Below are 17,710 nucleotides of genomic sequence, written 5' to 3'. Positions count from 1 at the left end.
AAGAGATGGGACACTAAGCAGCCAGAGGGAAAGACCAGAAGCTGCTACACACGTTGGAGCCTGTAGCCTTTATTCATGCCCCCCTGACCAAATGCAGTGAGAGACAAGGCCCCTGCCAAAAACAACTCCAGGGGCCTGGGACTCTGGCTCCCCTACTGCAGATACTTTCCTGAGCCAGAAGTGTATAAAGTGCTGGTGTGTGACCATCCTTTGGGAAAGGTCAAAGAGGCAAGAGCCCCAGGGGCCCTGAGGAAGGGCAGGGCATAGGCCTGGCTCCCAGAGCACTGGGAGGGAGGGCCCGCACCACCCCACCACCTCAGGGCTAGGAAACCTCAATGCAGTCCTGGGCAGGAGGGAACTGAAAAGGGGAGCCTTCAGCATGGAGCCCTAAGGAGGCTGGGGTTGTAGGGGGATAATTTCTGTACCCCTGTTGAAGGGAGGGGGCATGTTTGGAAAGGCCTTGGGGATCTCAGATAATGGGACAGCCCCTCCGGCGCTTGTTCTTGCGGACCTGGAGGCCAGCCCGAGTGGCCATCTCAAACACCTCCCGCACTCCCTCCTTGGTCTTGGCTGAGCACTCAAGGTAGCCAAAGGCGCTGATCCGGTTCGCCATGTCCCGGCCTTCCTCAGACCGAACGGGCTCCTGAGAAGACAGAAGATGAGGGGTCAGAGGAAGCTGGTGACTACATGAACCTCTCCTGCCTCACCCATAAGTGTAGTAGCTGGAACAAATGCCTCCTCCTCCAGTCCTGACCCAAAAAAAACCACCCAGGCCCCAGCCACCCTGGGCAGCTTCTGGGCCAGGGATCCAAAAATCCCTCCGGTCCCTTCCTCTATTCCCGTGCAGCCCCACCTCCTCCCACACACAGCCCCCAGTTCTCTTGCCTGAATGAGCGCCTCCCACCTCCTGACTGCTCTGCCTCCATCCTCACTCTTCCAGTCAGAATTATTTTTCTAACACACAGACCTAACATCTCCCCACTTTGAAACTTTGCCGTAATTATCTTTGCATTTCTTATCCTGACAGCTTTTTTTTAATAAACTCTAGTGCTCTGGCTAGAGCCACTTAGGTCCCTGAATAAGCCAGCTCTCTCATCCCTTCTTCCAGCCATTTACACAATGCCTGCCCTCATTCCCACATCACCCTACACCTCCCCCAGGGGCACTGTGATGGCACAGCCTGGGTACCCCAAGTGAAGCTGTCTCCCCGAGGGCAGATTTTCTTAATCATCTTAATAGTCCCAATTCTAAACAGAATGGACAATTAACTGGAATAAATAAAAATGCCAAGTGACTTTGGACAAGTCACTTCATTCTCTGATACCTCATCAGACACAACCCTACAGGTCCTCCCTCACCAGGAGATATTACCATCTCCCCTAACACATGGCAGTAGCTGGAAAGAAGCTCCCTTTGCCCATCTGCAACCCCTCAGAGGGTGCCTTCTTCCCCAGGGGCTCCAGCCTGGCAGCCGCACCCACCTGCTTCATCTTGGCCAGCTCTCTCCTGGTGTGCTCATCTTGCCTCAGGTCCTTCTTATTCCCCACCAGGATGATGGGCACGTTGGGGCAGAAGTGCTTCACCTCTGGGGTCCACTTCTCAGGAATGTTTTCTATGCAGACATGCCCCAACAGGTGTTGGTGCCTCCACTTAAGCTAGAAAGCTCCCCTGGGGGGCCCTCATCTTCCCACAGCAGAATCTTAGAAGCCGTTCAGCATGATGGTCCCTTTCACAGCTCAAAACCTCAAGAGCAGTATGCCCTCAGAGGGCCAGTTACCACAGTAAAGGAGACCAACAGGGCCTGAGTGCTCCCCTGCATCCCCGCCCCCACCTCTGAAGATGACTGAAGACAGGCCAAGGCACGACACCTCTGGCTGATTCCGAAGGGTTCTCAGTCCCCTCCCTCCAATCTCCTCACCCAGGCTGTCGGGGCTGTCGATGGAGAAGCACATGAGGATGACGTCAGTGTCCGGGTAGGAGAGAGGCCGCAGTCGATCATAGTCTTCCTGCCCTGCTGTGTCCCACAGAGCCAGCTCCACCTGACACACAAGGCCAGTGAGTAGCTGGCCTGAGGGCCCCAACCCTGCCACCCAAAGGACCTCTGAAACCACTGTTCTTTGGGCTCACTGAACTTCTTTATTGAGTACCTGCTATGTGCCAGGCATTGTATTAATCACTGTCCCACAACATAAATTAGGTCAGTTTGTTAAAGAAAGCTAAGACACGTGTTTGACCCTTGAGTTGCCACTGTGAGCACCATTATTTTGGTTAATTCTCACAACAACCCTTTGAGGGAGGTCTTACCATCATCCCCATTTTGCAGGTGGGGGAGCTTAAACCCAGAGGCAAAGGGACTCGGCCCAGGTTACAGAGCCAGTCTGTGGGAGAACCAGAAAGTATATCCAGGTTTTTTAAGACTGCAGATGTACTTCCTAACTTTTACTGGTTCCAGCAGGGAGAATGACGCAAGGACAGGGGTAGGACATACTAGGTCATTCAGTGACTGGGGGCGGGGTCTCAGGGTCGGGTGGGAAGGGCATCTCTGCCTTCACCTGCTTGCCGTCCACCTCAATATCCGCAATATAGTTCTCAAAGACAGTAGGGACGTAGACCTCTGGAAACTGATCCTTGCTGAAGACGATGAGGAGGCAGGTCTTCCCACAGGCACCATCCCCAACGATCACCAGCTTCTTTCGGATTGCAGCCATGGTGGGGCTGCCAGGAAAGAGGTGTTAAGGATTTGAGGAAAAGCCATTAAAGTCCAAAGACACTTCTCTGGGGCCCCCAAACCTTCCTGGAAACCGAGGCATCTAGCAAAGGGACAGGGGGCTTGCTCAGGCATCTTCTGGTCAAACACCAATTGTGCAACAACAGAGCTTGAAATTCCTAATCTCTGGGTCAGGGACAGGTCTCCTTCAATGGGTTAGAATACAGTGGTGGGAGGTGGACGATGACCCCACTTGGGAGCTGGAAAACATGAGTTTCAATCTAATCCACTTGCCAACTTGGGGACTCCAGGTAGCTAAAGAGCTGCTCAGGGATGCGGGACGTCCAGGGAGCAAGCTTCTATCTACTTCACACATCAGGGTTTCGAGTCAGACTTCATTGGTTACCAGGATTTTGATGCATTTACAGTTTAATAATCTCTAAGGTCCAATCTAGAACAGATTGTCCCTCAGCACAAGTCATACCTGTCCAGTCACAAATGAGGAGTCCCTCTCTAGGACCAGAGTAGCAGAATCAGCTACCAGGTGGTAGGTGGGTAAAGGAAGAATAGTTATAGAGTCCCTAGGTGCCAGGCACTCTGTCAGGCATTTTGGCAGGAATTATCTCCTTTGCTCCCCAGATGCCTGGGAGGTAGATGGTGCACTTTCCATTTTGACAAACTAGGAAACTAAGGCTCAACGAGGTTAAGACAGATTCAGAGCTGTGGCTTGTAAGCGGCAGGGACAGCATCCAAAGCAGGACTGTGTGACTCAAAGCCGTGCCTCTTCGACATGTCACCTCAGCGGTAGGAAGGAGAGCAGAAGCAGGGAAACCCAGAGGACAGGGGCAGCAGCCAGCCAGCTTCCCTGGTCCACCCCACCCAGTCCCCAAAGCCCCAAGTCATACAAAGGAGGCTCAGTCCCAGCAATGCCCACAGCTCGAGTTTGGGCAGGCTGCCTTCCTCCCCCCTTCCTCCTGGGCCTGCCAGCAACACTGGGTCACTCAGCCCCTGGCAGGGGACAATGACCACACTGTAGGGAGCCACACATCCACCACAGCACAGTGACTGAGAAGAATCCACCAGGGAATCACCTCCACCCACTCTGGAACAGTCCCTTCCTCTCCCGGTCCAGCTCACCCACAGGCCCTGCCCACTCCTCCCTGTGACTCAGGGCAAGGAGTCAGCTTCCCGGTCTTCCAAGGGTCCCCCACCCCCAGCACACACGGTGAGCATCTGCACAGTTCATCACACCTTCGCAGCTTCCCTCACTTCCTCCTTCCCTGGGGAGGGGAACTGACCTCCAGCCGGCTGAAGTTCCCAGGCTGCAGGAAGAGAGGGCGGGCTCTGGAGCTGAGATGAAGTCTAGGCTGTTGGGAAGGGGGAGGGGGCTAGAGTCTGGGTTGGGAGGAGTCCCAGCACCAACCAGGCAGGGAGCAGTTAAGAAAGCGACGGTAACCTGATCTCGGCTTCAAACCTAGCTTTTTCTCTCAGTCCCACATCCTGTCAAACTGGGCTGACTGAACGCCTCTACTCCCCACACCCCACCACCACCTCACACTGTCCTTTAGGAAACGAATACTCCAGCCCCAGGCCTGTTCCCTTCAACAGTAGATCCTGGGTGGCCCTTCCCTTGCCTCCACACACATTCACAAAACTGTCCGTTTTGTGGACATGAGTCAGAGAATTTACAGGAGTTCAAAGTACACAGCCACACTCTTCCCACCACAAAACGGACTCTCTCTGATTCCCTAGAAGACAAGCAAGAAGGCATTCACCCTGCCGGCAGATAGCCTCCAGAAATGGAAACCATCCTCCAAAAAGGGGGTTCCTTGGGAATTCTATCCAGGTGACTGACGCTAGGATTTCTTCCAACTCCTCCACCCACTCCATTAGTTCACCTTGCCCTGTTTTGTAAAGATGGGCTGGGGTAGCCCCAACCTGGGGTGGGCAGTGTTGATGGAGGGCAATCACTACTGGGGTGAAAGCCAGTCACTTAGGCATGAGTATGTCACTGCTGTCCTCCCAGCAGGGTAATTCAGATGGCACCAGAGTGGTAGGAGGCAGAGGACAGAAGCCCGGGGTTGAGGCATGCGTTAAGGGACCTGGAGCCTCCAGCTCAATTAGAAGACTTTCCCTCCAGGCTACAGTTGGGCCGGAACAGCAGGCAGCCCAGGCCAGGCCAGGACACTAGGCCCAAGGCCAAGATGGCATGGATAACTCCCTATGGGAGGCAGCCCCAGAGGGACTGTCCCACTGACCCCTTAAGAGGGGCAACTGAGCCCCACACAGGGCCTGGAATGGAGCCTGGAAGTTCTGGGGCCTTCCGCAAGACAAGACAGTGTGGATACACCAGATCTCTCTCCAACCGCTCTCTTGAATTCCCAGATGATCCAGAGCGGCCGGTTGACTTTGCTGACCCACCCTACACCTAGGGAAGGAATCCGTTCTGGAGATACCAGGAGATACCGCATTCTCAACTTTAAAACCAGAGTGAGGGTGGGACTCGGTGTCGGGATCCCAGCCCCAAACCCCAGGATACTCTTTCTTGGTTCGAGTATGAAGAAGGAGAAGGATTCTCATTCTCATTTTCTCTCTCTCTGTCTATATACACACACACACCACAGAGTTGGATCCTTCCCCATCTCCCTTATCTTCAACACAAGCGGGCTCCAGGAACCGTCTAGCGCGGCGTCCAGACCCTGCCGAAGAGTGGCAAGTCCCAGTGGTCACATCCCGCCCCTATTCCCGCCATGCCTCCCTCCTGGCCTGGAGGAATTCCCACCCCATCCCACTCTAGGTCAACTGCGGCCGCCCGCCCTGGGGGCTGGAGCGTCTGAGTTGAGGCTCCCTCGCCCCTCACCCGGCGGGGCAGGTTCCAGGAAGCTGGAAGGAGAGGGGAAGGAGCTCCGACTCGGACCTCAGGAGGCCAGAGCCCCTGCCAGCAAGTCCGGGCCCCCTCGCTGCAGCCCGGGGAGGTGCAGACGCGGCCCGACCCCCGCCCAGCCCGGATGCCGACTCCGCGGGGAGGGAACGGGGTCCAAGCCCAGGCCGAAGCCCCCTCCCCACACGGGCCCCGATCTGCAGCCCAGAGAGGAAGGGAAAGTGCTCTCCCGGGGACGAGTTCCCAAGACGCCCCGCCGCCCGCAGCCCCGGCCCAGGGTACCTTCGGTTCCGCCGCCTCCAGCTGCGCGGCCGGTGCCGGAGGCTCAGACTGACCCCAGGGCCCCGCCCCGCCCTCCTCCAGCTCCGCGGCGGGGAGGGCGGGCCCGGCAGGGGGAGGGTCGGCTGGGGGCGGCCCCTGGCTCGGCCCGCCCCGGCCCCGTGCAGGGCCGCCGCCGCTTGCCTGGTCCGCAGGCCTGGGGCCGGGGGTGTCCACTCCGCCAGGTAGGGGAGGGCCACGGGGTTATTCCCGGACTGCGGAGGAGCCGGGCGAGCGGGGCGAGCACTACCTGGGTGAACTCACTCTGCCCAACCTTCCAGCCCCTAAGGGAGGACCGGCGTCGAGAAAGTTATGAGTGCTCGGGGTGGGGTCAGGAAGGGCCGCTGCTGCCCTCCTGTGGCCAAGCAGCCACTCGCTCCTGCTGCACCTGGGACCTCTCCGGAGGCGGGACTGGGAAAGGGCAACCCCCGGCACGTCCCAGGGCCCGGCGCGGGTGTGTTGGTTGGGGGAGATGTCCACCCTCTTGTTCCTAGGATCGTATAGCCCAACGTCATCCCCCCAAACTTGAAGACCTCTCAGAGCCGTTCAGACCCAGACCACCGTTCCTCCTCACAATTCGCTTTCCTCCCTGGGCCTGGAATTTCCAGGAGTCCAATTCCTACCTACTCCTCAAAGGGTACTCCTAGAAATGCTTCCGGATCCCAGCTGGGAATTCTGTTCCCACTTCTAGTTCTGACTTGGTGTATAGGATATTTACCTACACGCGTGTCTCCTTTTCCTGTAAGGAAGCTGAGGAGATGGGAGTAGAATGAGGACATCCACCAACATTTCATTGGCTTGTGCTTGGGACACTACACAGCTTAACCCTTTCAATATTCATCACAGATCTTTGGGGAAAATATACCTATCCCCTTTTGCCCATAGGGAAGCTGAGGCTCAGAGAAATCAAGTGGGTTACACAAATGTTTTTGACTTGTGACAGCAAGAATTCACACAGCCGGGCCTGTCTGGCTCCAAACTGGTGGTCTGGCCCTGCTACTTCCCAGGCTCCTCCAGCCTGTCCCTTCCCCCGTTGTCTAGCACGGTGAGTGGCACATAATAGGTTGCCAACAAATATTTGATGAATGAATGAATGTTAGGAGTCATACAGACTTTATCTGAAGTGCAATCCAGACATTTGACAAATGTGAAAACTGAGGTCCGCAGCAGTTTGGCCCCAGGCCTCTTAACTGGCTCGGTAAACATTTATTGAGGGTGAACTGAGAGCTATGTTTGGAAGATCCATTTCTGCCTTCAAACAACTTAAGAGTCTAAATGAGGAATGCAGACAGTTTCAAGATGGCTAACATTTATTGAATCTATATTACATGGACCTGGGTCCACATACATTAACTACAAGAATCTCATGAGGTAGTTATCTCCATTTTACTGAGAAGCAAATTGAGGTTCAGAGAGGTTACAAAGCTAGTGCTGGGTCTGACACTAGAACCCAAACAGCTGAACTCTAGAGCCCCTGTTCTTAATTGCTACTCCCTACTGACTCCTAATGTAAACAGTTATAATACAGGAGGTCATTGCTGTAGTGTGGGCATGTGTGGCTGCGGGATACCCAGTCCTGAACAGCAGGTGAAGTTTTCAAGATAAGGTGATGTGTAGATTTTTTTAATTTTAATTTTTTTCTTTTTTTCTTTTTCTTTTTTTTTTTTTTGAGACAAGATCTCTGTTGCCCAAGTGTGCAGGGCAAAATCTCAGCTGACTGCAGCCTCAACTTTCTGGGCTCAAGTGATTCTCCCACTTCAGCTTCCCCAGTAGCTGGGACTACAGGCGTGTACCACCACACTTGATTTTTGTATTTTTTGTACAGATGGGGTCTTGCTATATTGCCCAGGCTGGTGACGGGCCTTTTCTAATTATTTTGCTCATCTTTATTTTTGCTTCCCTTAGCTTACTTTGGGTTTAATTTGCTGTTCTTTTTCTAGCCTCTTAAGGTGGAAACAGATCACTGATTTGAGATCTTTATTCTTTTCTACTAAAAGCAATACTCTTAATTTCCTTGGATGCTTAACTGCTTCCCACAGGCACTCACCACTACATTCAGCTATTTTTTTCTTTTTCTGTAGAGATGGGGTCTCACTATTGCCCAGGGTGGTCTTAAACTCCTGAGCTTAAGCAGTCCTCTCACCTCTGCCTCCCAAAGTGTTGGGATTACAGGTGTGAACCACCATGCCCGGCAGTAGATGTTGGATAAGTTGGAGCTACTAAAAGCCCAGTTATGCAAACCCCAGGAAGTTGGCGGTGGTGGTGAAAAATGAGGCTGGAGAAGGAAGCAGTGGCTGGATCATGAAAGACCTTATATGCCATGCACAGGAGTTGAGTGTTGATTTTGTTCTAGGCGCGGTAAGGAGCCACTAAATGTAGGAGGCCAATATAGTAAAAGGTGGTAGTGACTGAAGGCAGAGAGAGGTGGAGACAAGTAGAGAAATATTTTTAAAGGTCTATAGTCAACAATACTTAGTGATCAATTACCTTGATGGGAAAGAAATGAAAGCAAAGGGTGACCAACTCCAGGATTTCTAACTGGAGCAGCAGAGCTGGTGCACACTGAGGGGATATACCAGGAGAAGGAACATGTTATGGAAGGCAGTGGTGAATTTAGTTTGAGGTGTTTGAATTGAAGTGCCAGCGGGCTGTCTGGGAGATGACTGGAACGTGTGGATCTAAAGCTCAGGAAGGGTCTGGGCAGATGGGTGAAGCCACAGAAGTGGCCAATGACACTCACAGCAAATGCGTGGAGTGGAAAGAGTGGTGGGCGGAATAAAGAACCTGGGGAATACCACATTTCTAGAACTATTCTGGTGCTCTTTCCACCACCCCACAGAGTTTTCTTCTTATCTTTCAGTTTCTAGTCAAAGCAAATAAAGACACACACCTTTATCCATCTGGTTTATTTGCCAATAGCTATAATTTTGGATATAGCGGGCATCCCTTCTTCAGTTAAGCTGCCACTAAAGAAGGGTCAGGGAGACAACTTCAGAATTTGGGCTGTGAGAAGAGTAAGTATGGAGAGGCTGGGATGGTGGTGGGAGGGATGATGTTCAGCCCTTCAGGAGTAACTGCCTGGCCCTCCCAGGGGGATGACGAAGACAGAGATGTCATCCCCGGAACCCAGCTTGTTGTTGGGGAGACGCCAGCCACGGTCCCGGGGGGTACCCCGGGCCCCCAGGACCAGAGCTTGGGCCAGAGCTGTATACCTGCCAGGAGCACACATGCACATTCATGTACCAACATGTATGTGGGAAGACAGATACACAGGCCCAAATGTGGGGTCCCAAGCATTGCTTCCCTTTGACCCTTCCTTCACCAATGCCATTCCCTTACCACCATGCAGCCCCTACCTGCTGTGGTCATTGGGCTCATAGGCCGACAGCACCCTGTCCACAGTGGCAGCTACCTCATAGTCAGTAGTGACATCCCACAGGCCATCTGTTCCCAGGACTAGCACATCATCTGGGCAATGCTCATATTGCGTCAGGTCATATACTCGTACCTGGTGGGAGAAAAGCGGGGAGAGGATTGAGGTGTGGCGTTTGCTGGACAGGGAGCTTGGGGATAAAGGGACTGCAGATGAAAGCTGGCCTGAGACCCCCAGAGAAGGCAAGATGTGGTTTAAGGGGGCCACCGTATGGCTCACCTCAGGGAAGCAGGAGAGAAAAGGCTTGATGGGCAGGGTGGAACTGCAGACCTTAAGGTTGTGGTCTCCCAAGCCTCGGGTCACCCCAATGGTGGCCATCACCCGAGCCTGAAAGAAATGAGGAGGGAGTGCCACTGTAGTCCTCTGCCAGATTCTCTGAAACCAAAGATCCCTTCCACCCCTACCCTCAGGTAGAACCTCCACCTCCCTAGACAAGTTGTGACAGGTCCTCCTGCCCTCTCCCACCTCTACCATGGAGTTTACCTTTTTGCCCTCCCCACAGACCAGAGGAAACCTGAGATCCTCCAGCTCGATCTTTTTGTAGGCCCTGGGGAGGGGGGAGTAGAGGAAGCATCACCCAGGCATCAAAGTCCCTCTCCCCTAGGAGCTGCGCACCCTCACACAAACCCCTTAGAAAGGCCACATCCTCCCAACTCCCAGCCTCCAGCTTCCACCTTGCTGCGGGGCGAGGGGCTGGTTGTGTTGCCATGGGAACGGGCCCCAGCTCTGAGGGAAGTGTTACCAGCCAGTCATGTTCTGGTCCCGGTACAACATCCTCTGCCCCAGCTCCTTGGGCAGAACTCTGCGGGGGAATTCAAGGTGGGTGAATTCACTGCCTAGCAGCTCTGGTTTCAGGAAGCCCTAGAGTTAGGGATGATCAGAACAGAGAGCCAGGGGGCATTATGCTCACAGCACACGCTAGTATATAGATGACGTTAACTACAGCAGACCCTTAAATAGAGTTTACCATGTGCCACACGTTATTCTAATATTAGCAAATACTAACTCATTTACTCCTCACAACAGCCCTTAAGGCAGGAACTATTGATGCACAGAGGTTAAGGGAGGGAATTGCTGAGGTCACACAATTAGCAAAGCACTCAGACCAGGATGCATCCCGGGCTTCCAGCTCCACAGCCATCTACGTGTAGGCACTAAGCTGTACTGCCTTTCAGAGGCCTTTGCTGTTCCCTTCCCCCACCTCAGTCTCTACTTCCAGCCTCAGCTGGGGCCACAGTGGGAGCACTGGATCAGCCCAGTACTGCAGCCTCCCTGCTGCAGCCTCCCACCAGCTCAGCCTCCCACCAGCTCAGCCCTGCACTCCATAGTCCACACAGCGGCCTTCCCAGTAAGGTGCTTTCTGTGCCTATGGTGGGGGTGTGAGAGTTCTCAGGTCCATGGGGTGCAGGGAGGCACAAGACCCGACAAAGAATGGGGGTAGGGAGTTTGGTTCCTACTTACAAGCAGCTGAAGACGCTGGCGCTCAGTCTCCGGGGTAAACTCTCGGGACATTGGAATGATTTCACCATTCCGGACAATGATGGCCCTGCCCAAAGAAAGAAAAGGAATTGGGACCTGGTTCTCTTCAGACCCATTCATGAAAAATTCCAGAAAGACCAGGCCCTCTCCATAATGACCTTTCAGATTCCTTACCCAGACCCCCGTATCTGCCCCCGACCCCACCCAATGGCTATTTCAGGCCACTCCTTATGTTTGTCACCCCTCTTGACTCCCTTTAGTCTTGATTTTTAGCCCCTGCCACTTCACTCTCCTGTATTCCCCCATCCCAGAGAGAGTGGCCCTCTGTCGCCACTCTCAGAGCCCCCTCCCCCATACCTGCTATCGCCTGCATTGGCCACGTACACCTTGCCTAGCAGGTAGACCACAACCAGTGCACAGCAGCCCCCCTCCACTTGGTGGCCACGCCGCTCCCGGGCCATCTGCTCATCCTGCCACATAAGGAAGGGTCAGAGGTGGGTAGAAGGAGAGGTTCCAGGCACACAGTCACCTTCCCCCTACCCCCTCCACCTGTAGGAATCAACTGGCCCAGCCAGGCTACACTGGAAGACAGGAGGGAAGACTGGGTTATAACTGCCCCTTCTCCCTCCCCTCTGAATCAAGCTCTGCTCGGGCTCTCAAAGGTGTTGTGGGTTCTCAGCATAACACCCTTAGGCCACCTGGCTTCCACACAGAGTTGGCCAGAGTGGCTGCCTAGCAGACCCTTGGCCCAGGTCACCCACTCACCATGAGCTGGAAGGCATTCTCAATGGCCCCCACTACCAGGCTCTCGTGGGTCACTTCCTTCTGTGAAGACCAGCAGGACTGAGGGCCAAGCAAGTGAGAGGGATCGGAGGAATCGGGGGTCCCCGGGGTGGTCGGGAGGCAGAGGGGTGGTGGCGAAGGGTCCTGAAGTATCTCTACCAGGTCCTTTAGCTGCTCTCGGATATGGCGATGCAGGAGCCGTGAGGCCATTTCAGCAGCTCCACCCCCTGCATGACCATCAAATAGGCCCCAGTAGTAGAAGCAGAGTCCCTGGTGGAGGAAAAGTTGGAGGTGAGTTGTGTTTGTTTTGTGTGTGTGCGTGTGTGTGTGTGTGTGTGATGCCAGGAGAAGAACAAGACTCTGGGCATCCATACAAACATCTGAGAAGTCAGTATTTGCTACTGAAGGCAAATTAGGTTTATTCACTTATTCACATAAGGCTACCTATGTTATCAAGAGAAAGCAAAGGCTCAAAAAGCCAAACTCAGAGGATAACACATCCAAAACTCAGCACTGGCAATTAAATCATCCATAAATATGTGAGCCTCTACATTTTAGGTGGGAAAGTAACATTCATGCTTACATGGTGGAATCTAACTGATGAATGCCAGGTAAAGGTTCTGTGCCAGAAGGTAGAAAGCCAGTGAGTTAGTCAGGTCTTCCACATGGCTCAGATTTAAAACCAGAGGCCTGAGTCCCTGGGGAGAGGTGTCACTGTGTCTCTGGAGTCTGGGAAAGGGGATCTGGGCTTACCTGGCCTCGGCTAAGCTCCCTAGGTGCCCCTGTAACACTCCTCCGACCTTCCACATACACCACTTCACAGCAAGCTTGGTCCTCATTGTGCCGACTCTTGCCAGCATTGATGACCCTGCCAGGCCAGAATGACCACATCACGTTGGAAACCAGACCAGGTCCTGGAATAACCCCCACCTTAGACACACACCGTCTCCTGTGCCTGCTGGCCAAGCTGAGAAAGGTCACAGCCACCTGGGATCCAGGCCAGAGGGAGGAGGAGAAGGGAGGGCTGGCAAGGTGCAAGGAGTACTGTTTGGGTGGCCGGCCCTACCACCTCACAGAAAGGCCAGCAGGAGCTTCTGGCCAACCGCTATGTCCCCTGCCTGCCTCACTTCCCCCATCCCTGGCAAAAAAGAAAAAAGAAAATGAAAGGCATTCCTAGTGGTGCTTCTGGGGGAGGGGCTAGATGGTAGCAGAAGTTTTATTTCCCTGCTAGCTACACCCTACATCTCACCCTCAACCACTATCAACTCTCCCAGTGCCTTGTCCCCAGCACCTCATCCTCATGGGCACACCCACCCTTATCCTAAAACCATCCAGCGAAAGTTTCTGCTGCCTTGACAATGAGGAAGTTCTCCAGCCCAGATCGGGAAAGAGGAATTGAAATAGAGTAGAAGTGGAAGCCCACCTGGACTGGGCAGGAACCACATACCCACAAGCTCCTCCCACACCGGAGGCTAAGAGAGGTGGTGGTGGGTCCATGGGCCACCAGCCACCTTCCTCAGCGAACTCAGCGCCCCCAGCTCCCTCGGTGCTCTGCGTTCCCGACAGATGCATTAAAAATACACACAGCCCTGGGGAAAGCCGGCCGGTCCGGCCAGGGGGTCCGCTTCTTTGCCAGGCTAGCACGAGTTGGCAGGCTGAGGGGCATCTAAATGGGACCCTCCTCTACCCTGGGCGTCCCCCTCCCCGCCCCTGGGGAAGCTGGCGGCCTGCTGGTGTCGCGGGCTATTTCTGGGTGTGGAGGGGGAGGGGAACTACGGTAAGAGGGACAGGGAACTGGGGCGCTGGAGCCGGGAAGCGGGTGAGCGAGTCTTCCCAACCGCTATGTTCCCTAATAAAAAGAACCCCGCTCCTTCGTGAAACCCCTTCTCCCTCAGCCTTTAAGCTGCCGGGCCGCGACTGGGAACTGGCCAACTCATCCTTCTCAGGGCCCTCCGCCCTCCGGGCTCTGGGGAGAACAGGTCCTGAGGCAGCGTGACCGAGGGCAGTCAATGAGCGGGAAGGACCTGAAGAAGGTGACACAGGCTGAGCCCGACTGGAAAGTGGGCTGGGAGGGGGTGCAGCACGAAGACCAGAGGATAGCAAAGGTCCTGGGAAAAGGGAGCTCCTGGCCCGGACGCAGTGTGGGGAACGCGTCCTAGCGCCGGGGATGCGGAGCTGGGGTGAGGGGTGGAAGCCCCATCCTGGTTTGGGTGCCCCAGGGGGCGCTCACTCGGCGTAGCCTGTGCTCCAGGGCAGGCGGCGGCCCGTGTCCGGGGGGCTTTGCACAGCCCGGCCCGCGTGGTCATCGGCGCGTCGCAGCCCCCCGGGGCTCAGCTGCAGAAAGGTCGGTCTGGAGAAGCTCGCTCGAGTCTCAACAGCCTTCGCGGGCGTCGCGCTCCCGCTCCCAGCCTTCGCAGGTGGGCTCCTGGGCGCTTCTGGAGCGGCAGCGGGCGGCGCCGAGGCGGCGTTGGGCAGGTCCGGGGATTTGGGGCGCGGAGGCGGAGCGCCCCCAGAGCTCACCAGGTGCGCCACGGCCGAGCGCACCCGGTTTAGCATGCTGCCACCCTGCCCCGCCCTCGGCCGCGGCCCCGCCCCCGCCCAGGCCCCGCCCCCAGGACTCGGGGTGGGCGGTGCTCGCGCCAGCCAGCCCTTCCCGGCTACTGGCTCCCGGCCAGCTGGGCGGGTCCCGGGTGAAACTTGCCCTTGCTCTGGGCCACCCCAGGAACAGGCCCAAGGACCCCTGGCCTCTGCCCCGCCCCATTTCGGCTTGGCCCCCCCTCCGTTTCTTAGGGGTAGGTTCTGTTGCTGTGGGAAGGGGGCGGAGAGAAGGAAACCTTATTTCAGCCGTGCGCTAGATTAGACATCAGCTAGAACGTCTCCATTGTGACAGGGGCTGAGGGACAAGGGAGTGCGGTCTCCTCGCTCTCGGTTCGGTGTGGCCAGCCTGCCCAGACAGCCATGGAGCTAATGACCTCAGAGCAAAACAGGAGCTTCAGAGCCGCTGGTATGAGGCGCCAGGTGTGACACCACCTCTGGATGGGGCTGCTGGAGCGAGAGCGGGCAAGCTGGTACCGGGTGGGGGTGCGGGGATAATGACCAGGCTGTAGCCGACCACCCCGGAATCAGGAGCCGGGGTAGATTCCTGGGCTCCTGATGCGCTGTTCCCCATGAAGACCACCTCTAGATCTGGGAAAGCGGTTGCCACTCCCACCCTCCTTTCTCTCTCAGAACCCAGGTCTTTCCCACAATGTAGACCTTCCCTGATCACAGCAGGACTAGCTCTTAATAGTTAGGATAATTACAACATAACAAATACTATTTGTTGAAGACGTACTGCCGACTAGGCTCTTTATAAAGCACGTTCCATACATTATTAGGTTATTTATCCTGCACACCAATCCTTCAAGGTGGGTTTTTTCTATCAGTTTCATGGATGAGGCAGAACTGGACGCTTCTTGTCATTTTACCGTGACTTGCCCCAAGAGGTCACACAGTCAGTGAAAGATTCACACCTATGTCTGCCTCCTGACATTCAAACCTGCTCTGTCTTAAGAACCAAGCTTAGTTCTCTGGATCAGGGAGGAAGGGCTAGAAAAGAGATCAATGGCAGAGAGAGGAGTGGGAGTTCCTCCCCTCCCCTCCTTCTCTTAGGGCCAGGGCTGAGAGCTGTCCGGGAATGCTAAGCAAGGTCTATGTCTGCCGCCAGGGGGAGACAGAGGCCAGGCTAAGCCTTTGCCTAAGAAGCGTAAAAGCCCACTCGCTGGAAGACCAGGACCGAGCTCAGCGACTGGTTGGCTGCCTGTTCTTCCTAATTTCTCCCCTCTGGGAGAGAGTGATACTGACCTGATGCCACAAAAGCTCTGTCTCTAAATCGCCTATCAGAAAGTTGATCACTGGGTATCCACAGACACCACCCACCCACACATCTCAAATGGCGACAAGGCTGTTGTGGCCATCATGCAAGTTGGAGGTAGCCATCAGGGACTACTACACCCAGTTCACGGCTGGAACTTTTCTGAGCTCTGTCGGCCATGTGCTTTCTGACCACATCCCACTCTGTTCCCCAGGCTAAACTGTGTCCCCAGAAGGGATGACTTTCTTGGCATCTTCCAAATAAAGATCCCACAGTGGTCATTCAGGTTGATAGACTTACTATGCCTGCTATGTTGCACCTGAGCTTTGGGCAGAGAGAGCCAGAGGAAAAGAAGTCACAGGAGAGAAAAAAAACAGACCCCAAGGCAAACAGAGCAGCAAAGGCAGACAGGGACAAAGAACAACCTGCTTCTATAGGTTTTCCCCTGCTATTTGAGAAACACTGGAACCAACTCTCAGAGAAATAACACCAGCAGCAAGCCAGCAACTGAAGAAACAAATATAACTCCTGGTTGTTTTTTATTATTCAGTGTTTCTGGGACAGTTTACTTACCGCTTCTTGGTGTCACCCAGCTTCCTATTCCCTGCCCTTTCTAGCACCATGGTGTGGCTGCAAGAAGTCCGCAGAGGTTAACCCAGAGACCCCCAGCCCCAGCACCAGACGACCAGCACGGGATGACAGCTCCCTGCGGCTCCAGAACAGCCCCCAGCCATGGCCTCATCCTAAGGCTTCCCTCTCTCTGAACCTCTCACCTCCTATTCCTGACATCATTATGCCTCCTCCATCCTCAGACTGTCCCAGAACCTGGTGAGGTCATCACCTCTACTCATCCCTGAGGCAGCGGAAAGTGAGAGGGAAAAGGGGGTGGGGTACGAAGAAGCAGACTTGTGGGATGTTTTTCTCTGTGAAGAGTAAGACTCTGCTCAGTGACTGGCCCTGCCGGGGGAGCGTGAAGCTTAAGCCAAGGAGGGGGACTGGACAGCCTCAAGACAGGCCCCTTTATCTCAGGCCACGTTGATGGCTCAGGGCCCAGAACTGGTCATCTTCTGCCTTGTCTCTCCCCTTCACATCACCCTAAACCCAAAGGCCTCTTAAACTAAGAGGAAAGTTCCTTCAAATTCACAGAACACAACTCCCTCTCATTTGTCTAATACTTTTTTTTTTTTTTTTTTTGAGACGGAGTCTTGCTCTTTCGTCCGGGCTGGAGTGCAGTGGCCGGATCTCAGCTCACTGCAAGCTCCGCCTCCCGGGTTTTACGCCATTCTCCTGCCTCAGCCTCCGGAGTAGCTGGGACTACAGGCGCCCGCCACCTCGCCCGGCTAGTTTTTTGTATTTTTAATAGAGACGGGGTTTCACCGTGTTAGCCAGGATGGTCTCGATCTCCTGACCTCGTGATCCGCCCGTCTCGGCCTCCCAAAGTGCTGGGATTACAGGCTTGAGCCACCGCGCCCGGCCTTGTCTAATACTTTCACATCCAGAATAGATCCCTGTAAAGAATTATTCAGTTGCAATTAATTACATTACAATTTTTCTGATAAAGAAACTGGATCTCAGGCCAGGAGTGGTGGCTCACGCCTGTAATCCCAGCACTTTGGGAGGCCATGGTGGATGGATCAGTTGAGTCCAGGAGTTCCAGACCAGCCTGAGCAACATAGCAAAACCCTGTCTCTACAAAAAATTGGCCGGGCGCGGTGGCTCAAGCCTGTAATCCCAGCACTTTGGGAGGCCGAGACGGGCGGATCAAGAGGTCAGGAGATCGAGACCATCCTGGCTAACATGGTGAAACCCCATCTCTACTAAAAATACAAAAAAAATTAGCCCGGCGAGGTGGCGGGCGCCTGTAGTCCTAGCTACTCCGGAGGCTGAGGCAGGAGAATGGCGTGAACCCGGAAGGCGGAGCTTGCAGTGAGCTGAGATCCGGCCACTGTACTCCCGCCTGGGCCACAGAGCGAGACTCCGCCTCAAGAAAAAAAAAAAATACAAAAATTTAACCCTGGCTTGGTAGTGCATTACAGACTACGCCTATAGTCCCAGCTACTCAGGAGGATGACATGGGAGAATGATTTGAGCCCAGGAGTTGGAGGTTACAATGAACCAAGATCTGGGTGACAGAGTGATGAGACCCTGTCCCCCTACAAAAAAAATAAATAAATAAAAAAGAAAGGAAAAAGAATGAAAGAAGGAAGGAAGAAAAGAAGGAAGGAAGGAAGGAGGAAGGAAGGAAGGAAGAAAAGA

General features: G+C 54.6%; 2 protein-coding genes across 7 annotated transcripts; both read right to left on the bottom strand.

The window, feature by feature from the left end:
- Positions 1-49: 49 nt before the first annotated feature.
- RHOC (ras homolog family member C) lies at positions 50-6,191 on the bottom strand. 6 transcript variants are annotated; one of them, XM_033200090.1, is made up of 7 exons: positions 5,871-6,191; positions 4,006-4,074; positions 2,553-2,715; positions 2,305-2,378; positions 1,919-2,039; positions 1,482-1,612; positions 50-643 (listed from the first exon to the last, which is right to left on the bottom strand). In XM_033200090.1, the coding sequence occupies exons 4-7, from the start codon at positions 2,314-2,316 to the stop codon at positions 470-472; spliced, it is 438 nt and encodes a 145-aa protein (XP_033055981.1). In that variant the 5' UTR covers positions 2,317-2,378; positions 2,553-2,715; positions 4,006-4,074; positions 5,871-6,191; the 3' UTR covers positions 50-469. The 6 variants fall into 6 exon arrangements, with proteins under 6 accessions (XP_033055981.1, XP_033055980.1, XP_033055978.1 ...); XM_033200089.1 differs by lacking the exon at positions 2,305-2,378 and having other exon boundaries at positions 3,959-4,074; XM_033200087.1 differs by lacking the exon at positions 2,305-2,378.
- Positions 6,192-8,793: 2,602 nt separating this feature from the next.
- Positions 8,794-14,253, bottom strand: PPM1J (protein phosphatase, Mg2+/Mn2+ dependent 1J). Its single transcript, XM_033200071.1, has 10 exons — positions 13,832-14,253; positions 12,355-12,469; positions 11,584-11,871; positions 11,176-11,288; positions 10,801-10,885; positions 10,082-10,200; positions 9,823-9,886; positions 9,559-9,666; positions 9,263-9,414; positions 8,794-9,118 (listed from the first exon to the last, which is right to left on the bottom strand). The coding sequence occupies exons 1-10, from the start codon at positions 14,155-14,157 to the stop codon at positions 8,971-8,973; spliced, it is 1,518 nt and encodes a 505-aa protein (XP_033055962.1). The 5' UTR covers positions 14,158-14,253; the 3' UTR covers positions 8,794-8,970.
- Positions 14,254-17,710: the final 3,457 nt, after the last annotated feature.

The sequence above is a fragment of the Trachypithecus francoisi genome, unplaced genomic scaffold, assembly GCF_009764315.1.
Source record: "Trachypithecus francoisi isolate TF-2019V2 unplaced genomic scaffold, Tfra_2.0 Lachesis_group5, whole genome shotgun sequence".
NCBI lineage: Eukaryota > Metazoa > Chordata > Mammalia > Primates > Cercopithecidae > Trachypithecus > Trachypithecus francoisi.
This window is presented reverse-complemented; position numbering and strand designations above follow the sequence as displayed.

Coding starts and splice junctions, on each gene's coding strand:
- RHOC (XM_033200089.1), bottom strand. CDS start 2,708: ATGGCTGCAATCCGAAAGAAGCTGGTGATCGTTGGGGATGGTGCCTGT. Junction 2,040..2,552: donor TTGAGGTGGACGGCAAGCAG/GTGAAGGCAGAG, acceptor CTTGTGTGTCAG/GTGGAGCTGGCTCTGTGGGA. Junction 644..1,481: donor AGCTGGCCAAGATGAAGCAG/GTGGGTGCGGCT, acceptor CTGTCTTCTCAG/GAGCCCGTTCGGTCTGAGGA.
- PPM1J (XM_033200071.1), bottom strand. CDS start 14,157: ATGCTAAACCGGGTGCGCTCGGCCGTGGCGCACCTGGTGAGCTCTGGG. Junction 10,886..11,175: donor GCCAATGCAGGCGATAGCAG/GTATGGGGGAGG, acceptor TTCTTTGGGCAG/GGCCATCATTGTCCGGAATG. Junction 9,887..10,081: donor GACCAGAACATGACTGGCTG/GTAACACTTCCC, acceptor CCCCCTCCCCAG/GGCCTACAAAAAGATCGAGC.